The sequence below is a fragment of the Pithys albifrons genome, chromosome 10, assembly GCF_047495875.1.
Source record: "Pithys albifrons albifrons isolate INPA30051 chromosome 10, PitAlb_v1, whole genome shotgun sequence".
In the NCBI taxonomy this organism is placed as follows: Eukaryota; Metazoa; Chordata; class Aves; order Passeriformes; family Thamnophilidae; genus Pithys; species Pithys albifrons.
Genome location: NC_092467.1, coordinates 8,365,675 through 8,384,330, shown reverse-complemented (window position 1 = coordinate 8,384,330; position 18,656 = coordinate 8,365,675). Strand labels below are relative to the sequence as shown.

At 49.4% G+C, this 18,656-nt stretch overlaps 1 protein-coding gene across 1 annotated transcript in view; it reads right to left on the bottom strand.

The window, feature by feature from the left end:
* Positions 1–6,217: 6,217 nt before the first annotated feature.
* PRRX1 (paired related homeobox 1) overlaps positions 6,218–18,656 on the bottom strand; it is a 38,831-nt gene continuing 26,392 nt past the window's right edge. The window contains exons 2-4 of the mRNA XM_071565599.1: positions 12,430–12,605; positions 11,668–11,849; positions 6,218–7,267 (exon numbers count right to left, since the gene is read on the bottom strand). Of these exons, the coding sequence (XP_071421700.1) occupies positions 7,129–7,267; positions 11,668–11,849; positions 12,430–12,605 (497 nt within the window). The 3' untranslated portion in view covers positions 6,218–7,128. The remainder of the gene's footprint in view (positions 7,268–11,667; positions 11,850–12,429; positions 12,606–18,656) is intronic.

The window sequence follows — 18,656 nt, the reverse complement described above, 5'->3', positions numbered from 1 at the left end:
ATACAACCTTCAACCATGGTGATAAATATTCTGCCAGTCTGGAGAGCTGTGCTTGCCTCTCAGATAAGGACTTAACATGGTCCAGAAGGTCTTTGTCCTGCAGCCAGTTCAGGGAGGTGCTGCTGTCCCACCCCTCTGAGGTGGGCTGAAGATTCCCACAAGACACAGCTTGGCTGATGGGAGGCAGCAGCAAGGGACAGCACGTGCAGAGCTCCCATTCTGCCTGTCCTGTCCAGCCCTCATGAACCAGATGAGCGAAAAGCTCAGCTCTCCCCCAAGACACCCTGTTCCCTGAGGTTCTGTATCTACCAGACTCACATCTCCTTGCTGAGGCAGGGGAGGAAGTGATGGGGCTCACTTGGAAGGTTCTCAGCTCTACAGACGGAGCAGCCTCAGCTCAGCCACGTCAACCCTTGTGTCCACTGAAGATTCCCCAGCACGGCTCCCAGAAACCATTTCCACTGGCACTGCTACAACAGTTGGGAGGTTTTGTGGAGTGCAAACCCACAGGCAAAGCACCAGCTGTGGGAGTCACCTCCTTCTACTGTGGGATGGAGCACTCCAAAGGCTGAAAACACAACTTTTTGGTTTGTGCTGAGTGGCACTTCCCAGGCAGGACAGCTCACTCGGGAGGAGGAGGAGCAGGAGACCCTAAGCTGTTTCATGGCCCTCTTAGCCAGGGATGAAGAACACTCCTGAGCAGCTTTAATCCTGCCTTCACTTGTTGTTTGCTCACAGTCCATGTGTCACCAGGCCAGTCCTAAACCTGCACATTGGATGAAGGGAAAGCCACCATGTCACCTCAGCACCCTTGTGAGGACCCATCTCAGAATCATGGAGTGACTTTTCCTTATGAAGACCCATCTCAGAAGCAGGAAATGACTCTTCCCCTTGGGGACAGGCTTTCCTGAGAGCACCCACAGTGGGATGGGAAGAGGGAGCAGTGGCAGACCATCACATCCCACTTACCTTGAGGGAAGCTCACCACCTCCTCTGCCCCTTGGGGGTGGCCATGGAGGAGCACTCATCTCCGTCACACAAGGCTGCATTTTGGGCAAGGGATTGACCTCACCACCCAGCCACGGACATGGGGGGCTCTGTAGTGTCCCAAGATGGGTCTAGAGCCTGGCTAATTTTAGCACCTCCCATTTGCAAGGAGGGCTCCACCTGGCCCCACTCTGGAACCACCTCAGAGCTGGAGAACAGCAGCTGTGAGACAACATCTGGCATCGCTCGGACAGGCAGAGGCAGGAAGCAAAGGAAAACAGCATCTGTCTGAGAGTGCTGAGGGACTCCAGCTAGACAGAGAGCAAAGTTTGGCCAAGATGCTGGAAAGAGTAACTCTAATATTAAAAAAGTTATTAAAAAAGGAAAAGAGGATGAGACATTGTAAGATGCCAGTTGCTGTTCATCCTCCCTCAGCCTGCTGTTAACTCCCACAGCACCTTTCCCTGCCATGACATGGGGAAGTCATTTGACCTTGGGGCCCCATCCCACCATCACCCTCAGAACTCCAGCATGAGGACTGGGAGGCTGCAGGGGAGCACAGAGCACAGTCCAGCCATCTCCTGACCCCCTCTTGATAAGGGGACAGTCCCTTACCTTTCAACTTCATTTCAAAACCAACACTTGACTCTCGGGTGATGTGCCAACCTTGCCAGGGTTGCCCCACTCAGCAGCCCCACAGATGCTCTCCTGCCCACAGACAGACAGCAGGGCTGTGCAATAAGGCTTGGACAAGGCATATAGTCCTCTCCAGCCCCCCAGAATAACCTCTGGCCTGCCTCTCCTCCCAGGGACTTTTTTCTGTAGGATCCAACTTCTGAACACCCCTGAGTGCACACTGCATGTGCCAACCACCTGCTGGCAGGAAACAGGTGCCCACAGCCTGTGAAAGGAGCTGGGGATTCCCCACTCCGTCAGTGCTCCTAGTTTTTGCTGATCCATATGATTTCATCACTTGCTGAACAGGCAGAAACACCCAGAACACCTGACTTGAGCCACACCTCACTGAAAGGAGGAAATTGTATTGGGCAGAAAAGGACTGGTGGGGAAGCCACAAAGGGGAAGGAGGTGAGCCCAAGAGTGGTGCTAAAGCCCAATCCAGGCTGCAGAGACCCAACACAGCCACTGGGCAGCTGCTGCTTCTCACCTGGGATCTCACTGGAGGGCAAGCAGTGAGGTCCCCATGGGTAAACCCTCCTGCCATGGAAGCCCCCCAAGGGCTTTCCTTGTCACTCAGTGGTAAGCAGGAGAAGAGCCTTTCCAATAAAGAAGCAGCCCAAATGGATTAGGTATCTACTCTCATGGTGGGAATATTACACGTGTGTAATGTAGGTCAGGAGGTCCTGCTGCTTCTGCCACCGTTTTTATTGATCCTGCTGGAAAATCCAAGCCAAACTGAGAGCCAGAGCCATCCGGTGAGGAGCTACAGCACAGCAGTGCCAGGTAAGGAGATGGACACCTGCCCAAAGGGAGTCCAGATGAGCCAGCTGGAGGTCTGGATGGACACCCGAGGCTTGTTTCAACTCAGTCCAAAAATCAACTTGGAAGCAATGCTGTTTGCAAGACTACTCCTTTTAGCAACCAAGAAACAGTAAGAGGGTGATATTATTATTATTTCAGCTTCAGAGGAGTGAATAATCAGCTTTGTAAGGAATGCAAGCTTGGCTGACTGCTGAGTGCTTTGCAGAGATACCCGTAGCCTCTTAAGGGGGTCTCTCTGTGGACTGGGCTGCTGAAATTTGACTGACCATGGAGGGTCAGAAGGCAGATCAACAGGGAAACAAAAGGCCAATCCAGACACGCTCCTGGTTCCCAACATTTGGCTCTAATCCGAATTAATCACTTAGTAACCAAGAAGGGAAGCTGCAGAGGTCCCCCAGCCCTCATACCCAACTGCAGCTCCCAGCAGAGCCCCAAGCACTGAGGCACAACTCACCAGCTCCAGCTTAGTGTCCTCAGGAGGCAAATCTGCCCTCAGCACCTGCTCCATCCCTGCTTTAGCAGCCTGCTCTAATTAGCCCTCATCACCTTCTGAACTCCTTCTGACCACCTCCCTTGCTTTGCAGGGGACGGATTTCCCTGCTGAGCCCACCCCTGATTGCTCCCTGCACACATGAAGGGGCTCAGCCCTTTTCCTCTCACTTGTTGCTTTCCCCCCTCCCATCCTTCCCTGCTGGTTGTTGAACTCCAGCACCCACCCAGGGAGGCCCATCCCTCCCTCCTTCCCCTCTCTGAAGGAGACCCCCCTACATCCCTCCTGCCCCACAATCAGCTCCACCTGGTGCCTCCCCAGCCCAGTGGGGTGCAGGGAGCTGGGGGCAAAGCCACAGCGTGTCTTGCCTTTTCCTGAAAACCATCCTTTTAGGAGAAGTCTTTGTGGGTGTTTCCTGCCACATTCCTGACTGTGCTGGCTGAAGGATCCTGTAGTTCAGGCAGGGGTTGGACACAGCATCCAGCCCTGTCTGGCTCAATGGCTTGCACAGTGTGTGCTACATGGGAGTTTCCAATTCCACCTGAGTGTCTCTGTGGTCCCCTGAGGGGCTACACTGTCCCCAGGACACACCCCAAGCCCTGATCCACTGCCCCCAGTCCCCATTTCCCCCCGCAGGGCTCCTGTGTGTTCCCATCCCCAGCCAACACTGTAGGACACCTCAGGGCAGCAACACAGGACACAGATGTGGCAGCTTATAGAAAGGATTGGGGAGTCTTTTCCCCCTTTTATTGAAAATGATCATTTCTATTCTAGTGCAAACACTGTACATTTTACATCACAAAGCAAGAGATAATTTACAGGATACTTCCATCTGGGAATCCCGTGGCTTCACGCGTCAAGCTCCAACAGCCTCATCAATCATCCATCCCTGTCATGCTCAAAAATCCCACTTAGAGGGAATCAGTCACCTATTTCTCCATTGAGAAAGGGGGAGCCTGAGAAAACAGCATTTGTACAGAGCTGATGAGAGGAATGTGCCTCAAGGTCATTTTCTCCCCTGAATGGTACCCCAAATCAGGAATAACTGTGGTAACCATGGCAACCTCCTAGTGCTGCAACCAAAAGTCTACTAAAACCCTGGAGAACTCCGTGTTTTGAGGATAAGGCCCTTGATTTGCACATATATTTACATGGTTCAATAAAATACAGAATAATCAAACACAATAATAAAATTTTGCTTTGGCGTGATAGACAAGAAGACACTGCCTGTTGTCAGAGGCCATCAGCAATTAAGAAACAAACACCAAAACCTGTCCCTTCATCTGGCTGGACTCTGTTTAGTTAAACCTTGTAAACAAAGCAATGTTGGGTCACCCACCACCCAGCTCAAAGGTGACATGAGCTGAGAGCAGCCCAGCCATTGGCATCCCTGGCCATGCACCTCACACAAGCCAAGACCCACCTCCAACTGGGAGTGCAAAAGCTTAGACAGCCTTCCCACAGGAGCAGCCCCGTGCCAGACAATTCAATCCTCACACAAATACCCTGAGGAGGCTGAACAAGGGTTTGCACAGGTGTCTATGCAGCCCCTCATGTGAACATCACAGTGTGGGGGTGGGTATGTCTGCCCATGGATGGCTAACAAGGTACCAGGACCCTCATGCTCTTTGAACTGTCTCCTTGCCAACTGTAGGAAGAGGTGTCTGTACACAGGTGACAAAAGAAAAGCTGCTCAAGGTGATTTTTCTCCCTCAGTAAAGGTGAGCAAACACAAAGGGAAAGCCAAAAGGCCACCAGGATGCTGAAGGAAAGAGGGTGGACACTTGGGCAAGCTCAGGGGAGCTCATCCAGGCTGCTGTCCCTGCTGGGATGTTGGTGGGTTGCAGGGAAGGGCAGCAAGGCAAGGAGAGGGCAGGACACCAGCTTAAGGCACTCAACAACCAGTTCAACCTCTGAGTAACATTGCATGGCACTGGGTCCTTTCTGGTCAGGCAGGACATGCTCCCCAATAGTTTCTCTGTTTGTGTAGGCACAGAAATCAGGAGTGACTTCCTAAGTGCAGACTGAGATTTCCAACATGATCATTTGGCTCTAGGAGCTGGAACCACACTACTCATGAGAGAAATATTTAGGTTGTCCGGACTGTAGAGAGCCAAAACACGGGATCAAACAGAACATGATGTATTTCTTAAAAAGCAGTGCTTGCCCAGCCTCCCTTTCCCTGCTGATGTTCTGTCTGTGGCTTTCAGCTTTTTGTCCTGATCACAACTTGGTTACTTTTTTTATTCCCTCAAAAATAGCCATTGAGGGGGGAAAAGTTCCAGCAGCAATATATACAACCACAGGCACAACTTACTCCTGTTTGGATTTGGGGCTTTTTTCCTAGTGTTAGCTCAAATACTTTGGCTGGATTTCCGTTCATCTTCTGCCAGTTTAATTTTCACCTTCACTTTAAAGAGCTTTCTTTCTCATTTCCTGTAACATGCTGTTTTATACTATCAAAGCTCACTGTCAGACATACCCTGAGTGTGTCTGCAGCAAACACCGGGATGGAGGCCTAAGCTACTCTACCAGAACACTCTCTCATGGCTGAGTTTCATTCTCCTTCCCTTATGGTCCAGCCTGGACCATGGAGTTGCCCTTCTGCCTTCAGTGGGACTATTCCATGGCAAAGTCCATCTCAGTTTGAACACAAGTGCTATCTGCCATAAATAAACCTCCTCTTCCCCTAAATGTGAACAAGGAAGGCATCACCAGCAACATGAAAGATCCTTGTTTGGTTTCCTCAGGATGCTTTGGGCTGCATCTCCGTCTTTATGGAGAGAAATAAATTAGGTCCTAATTAGCTCTCCCGGGCCCAGAGGGGGGAGGGCAGGTAGGGAGAGCAAAGGAGAGTGGTTAAGGCTACAGGAAAAGCCTTGCTGGGCAGTGCTATGGGAACTGGGGCAGGAAAAGTCTCTGGTGGGATGTTCCTGCTGAGACATCACTTGTCCTCAGAGGCTTTCCATAGGGATGTCCTTGCATGTTCTTGAGAGCCACATGAACCTGTCTGACTGGAGAGGAGATCCTTGTTGTATTCTCTGAAGCTGCAAATGCCCTTGGCCAATATCTGCAAAGTGTGGCTCTCTCCAGCACCACTTCTGGGGGTTTTCCATGGGAGGATGAGCTGCCACTCCCAGCGCTGCCCGAGGCTGCCAGAGCTCTGACAAGGGTGAGAGAGGCTGTGGCTGGAATTGCAATGCACAGCTCCAGGAACCTGGATGCAGCACAGACATCCCAAACATTTTCAATGGATTTTATTTTGTTTAATAAAAAACACCAACCAAGCTTGCATGTATTATCTTATATATATAAATATATACAGTATATATAAAACAAATGCATCTGGACAACGCCCTTCCCTGTGGCACAAACTGTAAGGCATAGAAAGGAGTGTACCAACAGTCCTATTCTTGGCACTACAGAGTGATCCCTCAGCTGCCCTCCCCCTGCTCACACCCCCACACTGGCTTTTCTCTCTTCTTTGGCTTTTGGAGGCAGCAATGCTGGGAATACCCAACAAGGCAACGAGAGCTGCAAAGCCCAAGGTCTTCTTCACACCTCTGAGTGGTCCAGGCAACCAGACAGGATGAATCCATCTTGTTGTGCTAACAGGCTTCTTGCAGACTAACAGTGCTGCCTCTGTGGAACAAGGGGTGGAGGGACGAGGGTCATGTGGATACAAAGGAAAACAGTGACCAAATGACTTCTCCGTGGGTGGGTTGGGGCAGCAGGGAGAGGAGCAAGCTTTGCATCTCAGCATGGTGCTGGTGGGACTTGTCCACGGGCTGAGACTGGCAGAGGATTCTTTTTGCAGTCCCATATGAAAATGGAAACCAACAAGGGTGAGACTGTCCTTTACTGAAGAAGCTCATAGTATATTGAGCAGAAGCAATAAACCCAACAATAACAAGAAAAAAAACGGTGGCATTATCCCAAAAGGAAGGAGGAACCTTGTCACTCACGAGCAGTTCAGTTTGCTCCCTGCGTTCAGTTCTGGGTGAGGGTTGGCTTTTTTCTTCTTTTTCTTTTTTCTTTTATTTTTATGCTTTTTTTTTCTTTTTCTCTTTTTTAGTTCAGCACAGGCAAGTTGCGAAGCAGGACGGGTGCTGTAGTATTTTCTCTTTCTGCAAGGCAGCTGCCTCCAGTCGTTAATTGACTGTGGGCACTTGGTTCCTCTGTAAACTATATTCCTTAGCCTTCAGTCTCAGGTTGGCAATACTGTTGGCCATGTTCATGCCCTGCGCCGGGCTGGCGTTGGTACACGTGGCGGAGTAGGTGGCCATGGCACTGCGGGATGGAAGGACAAACATCAGACGTGGCTGTAACCCCCAGCTTTCCCACCCCTCTGGGATGAGTCTCTGATGTCAGCAGGGAATTAATTACCCCTCCTCTTTATTTGCCACCCCTGCAAACCTTTCCACTGCTGTTCGCTCCCCAGGGACAGCCAACGCCAAAGCTGGTTCAAGTTAACAGCAAAATTTCCACTTCCTATTTCCTGACCCAGAAGGTTTACAATGAGGTCAGCCTGCCAGTCAGACCATTGTCCTTAAAAGTATTCCCACTGGAAGCAATGTCTTTTTGATGAGAGCAATTGTTGGTTTTATTGCTTGTGAAATCACGCCACTTCTGAAACATATGTTACATTAAAGAAACATTCTGGGAAAAACCCTTCTCAACAATTGTGATGTTTTCTGGTGTCAGCCTTTTGGAATGAAAATTTCCACATCTTTTTTCCCCTCAAAACTTCAGCTGATCATAAAGAGCATGCCCTAAAGGTTGAGGAGAAAAAAACCAAAACTGTAAAACACTTTTTCTCCCTTCAAATCATGACTTTATTCAAGAAAACCTTCACTTCTGACAGCAGAAGCTGAACAATCCTTTCTTATCCTACCAAAAAATCTGTGAGTCTGTTTTCCAGACCACTAGAAAACTTGTTTAACCTGTGTGTCCCATGGCTTTCTGCAGACAGAAACCCCCCTCCATTCCAAACCCGGTGTCTGACCTGCTGCATTTCCTATACACGGACCCACAGACCAAACCCAGTTGAAAAACACAACGTTAACTAGAGATGCCCATTTAACACAGACAGTGTGTTCAGGAGACCACACACGCCCTGCTGGAGGCCAGCTCAGGTCTGGTGCACACCTCTCCCACCCGGCTGCCAGGCTGAGGCTCTGGGAAACACCTTCCTCCATCCACAGCCCCAGAGAGAACATGGCTTGGCTTTCTCCTTTCTGAAATTTTTTTTTAATTTCTTCCAGCACTGAGCTACATAACTGGAAGAGCTGCATAACTGGAAGGGATACTCTCAAGTATCCCTTGAGAGACAGGGGCATTTGCAGCACCGATCCAAGCTGAAGGAATCCTGCTCACCCCCAAGTACGGGTGGTATCTCTGACCTCACAGGGCAGAGCTGACCTGTCAGGAGTTTAAATCCATCCACAGCTGCCTGAAAGCTCAGCTTCCAGGAGATCCAAACCAGGGAATATCGGTAGTCCCATCCCAGGCCATATGACTCCTACTTCTCACTTTAAAGAAATTAACTTCTTCAGTGAAGGACTGTCATCTTTGCATCAGGAGCAGCGGAGACACCACAGCTTAGACACGTGGAAAGGACAGCTGAGACCCATGGGATACAAAGCTGCTTACACACCCACCCAGGGAAAAGCACTGAATACTCTCCCCAGGAGAGCAAACCTTCAGGGTCTCAGTGTCTGTAACAGCTACTGGAAGGACCTGGAGAGTGGACAATAAAACAGATCTGCCAGCTCGGGCTGCATCATCTGTGTTTCCCCAGGGTCCAGGAGGTGATGGGTTGGTGTGCCTGGAGTCCTGCCCAGCTGGCTGCCCCCCTCAGCTCCCTCTCCATGGCTGGATTGGTCATTCTCCTCAACCATAAGTCTGGACAATGTGAGAAGCCAGGTGCTGCCTGCAAAGTGTGCATAGTCTCACAGTCTAAAGCTGCTGGCTACTTAAGCTCCCATTCCCACCTGCTTCCACAGGGTGCATCTCTCCCATGTTTTTGTGCTGGAAGAAGAGCCTCAAGGATATTCTAGATGAGATAAAATTGGAATTTTCAGTCTTGGGTGTAAAACTGTCCCCATTTGAAACCAGGCTGCTGCCCAAGTCTGGGCTGAAACTCCCCAGAGCTTCTGGCTCGCAGCTCCCCAGAGGTGTGGGGAAAAGTACTGATGCCAAGTGAAATCTTTGCTTAACCAAAAATCTCCAGAATTGCTCTCTTTTAACAAGTTATTCCACCAGGAGCAGTACACAAGAAATCTGTCTCCAAACATCAGAGTAACTTGAGAGTTGCTCCAGGGACTCCTCAGGGTCTAATAGGGGTTGAAGTCACCCTGCTGGCCCCTTCCTCTGCCCCATTCAGGCAGAGACAGACTCTCCTTCCTCCACTCAGCTGTCTGCTTTCATGAAACACTGAGGAACATCATGTTTTTGAGGCCTACAATCCTTCTGTCAAATATGGTTTTCAATGGCCTGCGGAGTCAAAGGTTGCTGGAGTGGGAAGTGCAGGCTGACAGCATGACTGCTAGTCTTGTTTTCTTAGGAACCTCTGCTAAAAAATGTCTAAGCAAAACATTTCAACTTCAAAAAAATAATAGTATCCACTTGGCTGTCTATGTGACACCAAGCTGCAAATAGCTTTGGTTGACCTGTGGCTGGGTGTATTTGGAGAATAAACACAGTGATTGAAAACTTTCCCCAGATCTAAGGGTAAAAGCAGCACAGGCGGCGCAGCTCTGGGCCCTGCTCTCAGCCCTCTCCCAGGGCAACTGTAAATCAGGGGCTGGGCCAGGGAGATGGGGAGGGGGCAGAGGGCCATGCAAACCCTCCACATGGCTGGAGTGTTTCAATATTATTTCACCAAATGTCCAATATTTTAATAACCTTACCCAGTTCAAAGCTTTAATGAGGCTGTGACAACAACCCAGCCCAGGTGCCCTTTAGGATGAACACCGTTGCTCAGAGATGATCAGTAGGAATAGAAAACCCGGGGAGCATGGAATGTGTGAGGAAAACAACTGCTCTGCTCCTCTGCCAGTGCTCGGCAGTGGCAGGGTGACAGTCCACCCTGGTGACAACTGTAAGCTGCACATATCTCTTTTGAAACATACTGGTTTAAGACAAGGGGAAGATATCCAGACAGTGAGGATGTGTCTGTGAACTGTGGAGAGGCACAGCCAGGTATGGATCTCGGGGGCAAAGATTAACAACTCCAAGGCTTTCCCTTTTCCCTTGCTCTCCTTGTTTATTTATCCCAGGTGCCTTGGGCTTCTTATTGCCCAGAGTGGCTCCAGACAGCCCTCCCAGTGTGAGAGGTAGAAATAAGCCACAAGCATTCAGCAGGGATTGGTACTGTGACCAGCAGTGTCAGCAGGGTGGGGACTTGTTTGTCTTCCCTGGTTTCACCACTCAGATGCTTCCCCAGGGTGCCACACCAAGGAGTACTTCCCAGAAAGCCTTAACTGCCAAAGGGGGATTTTGCCAGACAGCAGTCCTTGGATAAAATCCAAAGGAAAAGGGCTATCTCTAAGACCAAACTGGTGGCCATCAAAAGCATCCTTTGCAGTACCTGACTTGTTCTTCTGGAGCTAGAATGTGGATGAGGAGGACCCCGTGGCACCGGAACAACAAACTATCAGGAAGGCCATGTATTCCTGGGTCTTACTGTGTAAACAACATTTGGGAGCAAAAAGGGGGCCAAGGTGGCCAAGGTGGTCCAGTGCATGTTGTGGCCCCTGGAGGCCAGCGGGAATATGGCTGAGACCAGGCCAGAGGAACAGGAAGAAAGCCAGCCAAAGCCTTCAAGGTCCTGACCAACAATGAAGCCACTGTGCTAAAAAACAGCCACCAACCTCATTTTTAACTGCCTATGAGCCAGCTGGCTCCCCACAAACCAACACATCCTGTGGATCTTGCGACCACACCCAGTTCCTGCTGGGCTGTGAATGGCAGGAGGGAGGACAGGGAGCCCTGTGCTGTGCATGGACATCCCAGATCCTCTGGGGCTGGGGCTGCCACACCGACACTTCTTTCCTGTCACCCCTGCCACTCACCACAGGAGGTGGACGCTGAACACCAGCCTGTCACTTTGGGCAAACCACAGCACAGCACAGCGTTCACACATACACTTGTGCTCAGGCAATTGGGAAGGAAGTGCTCAGCACTGAGGGGAGGATTGGGAGCAACAGGCAAGGAGTTCCCAGCCCTTCCTTGCATCTCAACCAGGGACTTACATGGGACAGCCACAGAACTCCCTCTTCTGGCCACTGTGGTGGCTGAGCCTCCCGAAAGGCTCTGCCCTCACCTCCCCTGCATCTGTGTCCCATGGGAAGGTTTCTTCCTTGCCTTAAACAATGGAAGCAAATGCAACTCCTATTGTCATGTATTTCTATCTGATCCTCTTTTGAAAATTCCTGAACTGCAGAGAGACCATCAAAAAAGCAGCTGCCAGAAAACCACAATGACGTTGGGCTGAGCCCACCTTGCACACCTGGCAGTGAGGTGGGGCTGGATGCGAACAGGTAAGGAAAGCCAGCGGGGTGGTCAAACTGCTGCATCCTTCAGTTGTCCCACGCGTACAACCAGCTCATGAGAGCTTCCTGAGGGCCACTCTCAGGCTGCTCTACACCATTCCAGAAGGTGGCCAGCCCAGAGCGTTGTTCACTCACCTGTAGGGCGAGGCGGTCCCCCAGGAGAGATAGTCGGTGGGTCTCGGAGCTGGGCGAGGTACAATGGGCTGCTCCACGGCGGTGACGTCCCCTGAGTAGGATTTGAGCAGAGAGGCATTCTTGCTGGCCAGCATGGCCCGCTCATTCCGGCGGAACTTGGCTCTCCGGTTCTGGAACCACACCTGGGGTGGGAGCACACAGACCCACCACCATCACAACCAGCTCTGCTGTGACACCCTCTCCCTCCCCACGGCCCTGTGCCCTGAAGGGCTCTGCAAGAGCTGCTGCTTCAGCATGCCTGTCCCTGGGAACACAGCCCTTCTGCCTGCCCCCATACAGCCCTCACAGCAGGCACTGGTTCAGCGGATCCCTGTGGGACCAGCTCTGTCCTGTGCTGATGGCAGCATGGCCTGGGAGTGCAGCACAACACACCACATTCCATGGGGTGCTCTGACCTTCCAAAGGCACAGGCTTGCAAGCCAAGAGCTGAACAGCTCAGGGTACCACGAGCAGCCTGAGCATCCAACAACTCAGCTTTGAGCGAGCCATAGGAATACGTCTGACTGGGCAGGTGGCATTTGTGGCAGCAGGGCAGGCTGCCAGTCCCACTCAAGCCATGTCACACTTGGGGCTGCTACACAGCATGACCCACAACCTTGGTGACCCCTGTGTGCCCCACAGGCCTCAAGGATTTCTGCTGCCTTGCTGGAATGGTCTGCTGCCTCTCCCCAGGTGAGGTGAGCCTGGATGCAAAGGCATTACCTGAACTCTGGCCTCAGTGAGGTTGACTCTGCGTGCAAGGTCTTCCCGTACAAAGGCATCAGGGTAGTGTGTCCTCTCAAAGACCCTCTCTAATGCCTGGAGCTGGCTGCTGTTGAAGGTAGTCCTGTTCCTTCTCTGCTTTCTCTTCTTCTTCTCTTCTGAGTTCAGCTGATCATCTAGGAGAGATGATTGGAGATATGAAACTCTGGAAAGTAAGAGCCCACAGCCATGGGGTAAATAATCTCAATGGTTTCAAGATGGAAAGGGGCACAATTTCTACACCACACATTATCACGCTGTGCCAGCCCCCATGTAAAATAGGACATGGAAAGTACACTGACCTCAGGCATTTCTCTTCCAACTCAACTGTGCAAGACTTGTACCAGCTCTCTCAAGTTACCTCATTCCTCAGCTTCCTTATCTTTAAATTGAAGAAACAAAGAAAGTCCCAAATACATCTCCCCATTCCTGACAGTCCTGGAAACGTTTTCTGACTGTAAAGAATCTCTTGGCTTCAAATTTCCAAGGATTACTGGGACACAACACAGATCTCTGGGGTAGCAGGAGTCCTGTATCAGCTTTCACTGACTGTCAGGAGGTGAGCCTGTCTCTCAGTAAGGAAAGCACAAGGAAATGGCTTTGCTCTGGGCTTGACTATAGCCAAGGTAATGCTGTCCTCTGTACCTCTGTTTGGTTTAAATTCTCTTATCCTTTCTACATCCAGACCGAGAGGCGTCAATTTGGGCAGAAATGGGGAGCTGTGAACAAAGAGGTTTCAGACAGTGGAAATGAAACATGACTGATACAGGCTTGAACATCTGACAAGCACAAAAGCCAGTTTCACTTGTGTGCTGGCGAGCCAAGGACACAGAAATACAGTCAGACAGACATGGATAGCACTGCAGTTGGGAAGCAAACACTCAGGGACTGAGGATAAGCACGTTGGATACTGCTGTGTGAGGAATGGCTGTACCCTCTCCAGCACCCTCCATGCCTTGCCCAGCCCAGCAAGGTGCTGAGCCACAACCTGTGTGTCCTGTAAGAGTGTGTATTGGTTTATACCTGATTTGCATTTACTCAGCAATAAACCAATACACCTGGAGTCACACTTATCACTCCTGTCTGTGCCTACAGTGGAGCAGCATCAGAGTCGAGAAAACTATGAAATGCCTTTTCTTAGCAACTATCTGCTCTGTGCCATCTCTCCTTTTCCCAGTGCTGCTGCAGAGCAACATCTCCTGTGGCACAGTTTGTTCACTCATTGCAGCACTCCCAGCCCAGCAACACTTCAGTTACCATGGGATGCCACACTGAAGGAGGTGGAGGGCAGGGCACCAGCCTGGGGAGGCAGGAGGCCACTGCTGCAGCCATAACACAGCCCCATGCAGACAGCAGGACTGGCACATCGCCTTGTGCTCATCCCAATTCAAGTGCTCCAGTATGTGTGGAGTCCCTCCAAAAACATCAAGGCTTCCCATGCCCCTGCACCTTTCCATTCTCCCAAGCACAGAGGGACAAGGTGAGTACAGTCCCACTCTTTAACATGGCACAGCAGCAGTTACACCTGGGGGGTTCTGAGCCAACATTCATGCCAGCATACATTAAAATATATTGATCACTGCATCTATAAAAAGTGTGAGTTAATTATATTTTAAGTTCATTACCTGGCACTTTGACCCAGAAGACACCCAGCCTCACCCCTGAGAGTCACAGGGCTGGACCTGCCACATAGAGTTGCAGAACATCCTCTCGACAGCCATTCCTTTTGCCATACACAGATATGACCAGTGCCCTCATCCTCCTGTTCTCCAGGGATTATGTGAGGCACAGGGAGAAGCTGACAAGGAAATTAAAGTCCAGGGTTGTTGTCCTCACCACCTGTTTGTGTTGCCTTTCACAGCCCATCTGGTACCAGTTACTGCACCTGAATGCCTCTGGAGTAAGGCTCATCCATTTGGGAACAAAAGGACATTCCTCTTAAATTAAAGTAGGTTTTTCAAATTCCTGCAGGTTTACAGTGCCTCCATCCCCAATCCTTCTCCAACAGCCTGATGATCCCCACCAGACTCCTTTCCAGCCTGGAGTGCAAAAATACACCCTTGGTTCTCTTGTATCTGAGAGGAAGCATTTGGAGATCAGTTTTTAATGTTGAATCCTAAAGCTGAGCTGGGAAGGGACTGGCAGAGGCAGGAATGTGCAAGAAAAACAAATGCAGGTAGGAATGCCAGGGAATTGAAACAAGGCTACAGGTGAATCTATCCTGCTTAGGTGGCGGGAGGCAAAGCAGAGAAGCAGAGGATGGAATTTAACCACTGTTTGTGCAGAACTCCCTACACACATTCCTACCTGCTGCAGGTTTGCTGCTGTCACAAGGTCTGTCTCTTATAAAGGACAGAAGTCCCACACATCCCTCTCTTAACTCACCATTAAATTCTTCACAAAAACGGTCAACTATTTCCCCCTGGCTCTGCTGGTGAGCTTTGACACAGCTGTGCTGCTGTGCATCTCACAGAACACTGGACAGCAAAGAACGAGCCTCAGGGCACAGACATCCCTGGGAATGGGACAGACGTCCCTGGGAACGGCCCAGACTTCCCTGGGAATGGCACAGATGTCCCTAGGAATGGCACAGACGTCCCTGGGAATGGCACAGACGTCCCTGGGAATGGCACAGACACAAGACCAGCTGCAGCAGAGGCCAATGTCAACACTGTGTCTGTCCTCCTCCAGAGCTACCCATCTAATGTTATTGCCTAATCGAAACCCTGCCTATATGGATCACGTGAACAAATCAATAATCCTTTGGGACACCTTAGGAATGCCCTTCAGGCCTCTGAAGCATCAGTTTCTGCCCAGAAAGCCACACGAGGCTGGAGGGAAGTGGGCCCGAGGCTGTCTGGCCATTGCTCAATGCTGCGTGGCAGCTCCACGTGAGGAAGGCTGAGCACATCACTCTGGGGAGCAAGAAGAAGGGCCAAAGTCTGTAAAGCACTGGAGAACAAGAATCCCTCCTGCCAAACACGTTAACACAATTTGCCTGGTTTCCTCCCGGTGTAAAGCGAGACGCCGGTGATTCACAGCTCACCTCGTAATTACTGCATCCAAAAATAGCAGGACCAAGGAAAGGAAAGTTGACCAAGGAAAGGCAGAGTCCCTGCTGCAGTGACTCATGGTCGGGTCACTAACGCACCTCCAGCACCGGCTGGCACGGAGCAGGGTTGTGAGTCACCCCCTTTTTCCAGGACATGTTTGGATGGAGGGGTTTGAGAGTGAAGCACAATCTGAGATGGGGGTTGGGATTTTCAGGATCTCCTTTTCTTGCACCTCTGCAACAGCACAATATTGGGGTCACCATTTATTGGGATCCCCTTATCCTGAGCAAGGGGGAAGCATAAATGACAGTCAGAAGGGCTCAGGCATCAGAGGGTTTGATCAGAAGGCTTACAAGAATTCATTCAAGATAGTTTCATCTAGGAGAGATTCATCTAAGAGAGAGTTTCACAGACAGTTTCCTCATAGCTCATAGATCATAGTAGTTCTATTCTCTGTAACATCCACGCTTTTTATATCCTCTCACATCCAACATGTCATGACATTATTGGCTGGCCCATTCACCTCACATTCACCAAAGCATCTCATTGGTCACAGGACCCCACACACACTCCAGGTAACTCTCTTCTCTTTAAGGGAGAACTCAACTCTTTCCTTAAGGGATGCACTTACAGTCATCCCTACAGCACAACACAGCTAGATCCAAATGACTACATGAGTGACTTGGTAGCAGGGGAAAGAAAACCATAATGGAGTATTAATCCAAAGCATCGCTGGGCTGATCCCTCCTTGCACTGCCATAAGCTGACTACAAACTGCTAAGGAGGGACTGCAGCCCCAGATGCCTGCAAATGTCACCTTGCTCACAGCACCCACTGCTGCCTTCAACGTGTCAGCAGGGTATTCTGTTTTCTCTGTCATTAATTCTTTATCAGGAACCAATGCTGAACACTGAGTAATGGTATTCCTAAGCAGTGTTGACAGCACTAGTGACTGGAGTCAGCAGAAACGGAGAGGAGAGGAAAACAGCTCTCAAGCTTTTTAGATAGGTCAGAAGTCTTTCATCAACATTCTTTTAATCACAAAAATATTAATACAAACAGTGCTCTCAAAAGCCGAGCTGCTTGCAAATGCATCCCCCAGAGAGACTGAAATACACGTTTTCCCCTTAGGAACCCAATGCTGGAAAATCTGGGAATTTCATTACAAAATCCCAACCTTTCATGCTGGGCTGGGGGACTTTGTTTCCTGTTTCCACATTTTTGTTTTCCTCTCTTCTACATTCACCCATAACATGCAAATCCTGGTGTCACACACAAGTGCACTGAAGCATTTTGAAGGGCTCCTGAATGACACAGTATTAAATATCCTGTTCTTTTTCCCTCCTGCAGCGAGGCAGATCCACACTTCCCTACACTCCAACCTTTGCTCTTTACTGTCCCAACACCTGCGACTATCCCTGGGGCACCATCAGACAGCTCCTGGTGGGATGTCCCATGGAAAACACAACACAGCATAAACAAAACAGAGCTGAGAACTAAAGGCCTACGTGTAAGTTCCAAGGTCAGTATTTTTTGCACCAATACTTTGCAACCACAACATGTTTTGGATTTCCAGTTTGCAGGAACGCTCGTGCATACTTGCTTTCATTCCAGGTCACAAGAAAAACTGATTTCCAGATGGGATTTTTACATTGTGTGGGCAGTTGTGAAAAGCTTTGACCAGTTCCATTAAATCCAGAACCAGCTATTACAGTACATTAATTGGATCTGAATTGAAAGTAAACAATTGGATTTAATTAAGTGAGGGATGGAGATATTTCACCACAGTGTCACATACAGTAAGGCAGGAAAGATTTGTCACACCAGTTATTTAAACTGTAAACTGAGAAAGGATTCCAGGAAGAAAATAAGGAATAACATTTGAATCACAACTTTCAAAATAAGAGGTTACTACTAAAGTTTGAGCAGAAATTTAAGAAAAAACAAGACAAATTATTTCACAGCAAAAAATATCTATAAACTAAAAATGTAGCAAATAAAAACTCCTTTTAAATAAAAAAAAATACTACAAGCCAAAAAAAGAGAAAGTTTTATTCAGATCAGTAGGGCAAGAAAGGAAAAGAGAGAATTGAAAGGAAAGGAAGAGAGGTTTTTATTGGGTTTAAAGTTAAGTTTTATGAAGCTTGAGTAGAACTTTCCTGTGGGTTCCCCCAGGCTCAGGCAAACTCCTCTCCCCAACATCAGCCACCCAAACAGCCACAGCCTTTGCAGACTCACATTCTGCTTTGCTTTTGATTCATGACATTCCTCCAAAACACTGCAACTCTTTGAGTGCAGGGCAGCTTTGCCAGCTGGCATTGTACAAAATAAAACCCAAACCCCAAACCCCGAAGGTTTAATCAGAGCTAAAACAAGGCACCAGGCAGGGGAGTGGGGAGCAGGGATGGAGACAAACAGAATCCACCTGATGCCAAAGCTCTGCCTCAGCCAACCTGAGACAGACCTGTTGTCTCTGCCAGACGTGAGCAGGGACAGAAGAGGGGCAGGGAGACAAACATGGGTGAGACTTCACACTCAGAGCTGCCTGAAGAACCTTTCTAAAACCTCCCAGTGGTGAACAAACTCCAGTTTATGGGTATTTCCACGCATGAGAAGTACTTTTGAATGGAAATAAGTTTTAACCTCAGGGTGCACAAAAGCTAAATGGAGTTATAAGTACCCTGTAACCACCACCACCAGTGTAGGAAATATGGAATGAAGACGACACATAAAAGAAAACTAAATGTGTTAAGGTAGGGATGCCTGTTAAGTCACATTTTGTAGCTGGCTCTGGTGAGCAGCAATGCCAAGCCCAGCTGCACAACAGGGTAACAGCAGGTTTGCATTTGTGATTATAGGTCAGACTATGGAGATTTCTGAACTATCATTTGCCTCTCATCCTGCAACACTGGCTGAGCTTTTTTTCTAACCTTTTTTGTTTATTTTCTGCCCCATCTCAATGCTCAAATTATTTAAATTATACAGAAAATTCAAGCATCCAAAGTCCCAGTCTTGTTAAGATCACCAGGAACACAGAAAAAAATAAGACAAAAAAGAAGCAGATGGCTCATTTATTTTAAAAGCCTACACTTCTGATTATCTCCTAATCAAGCTCAATTTTTGCACATAAATAAT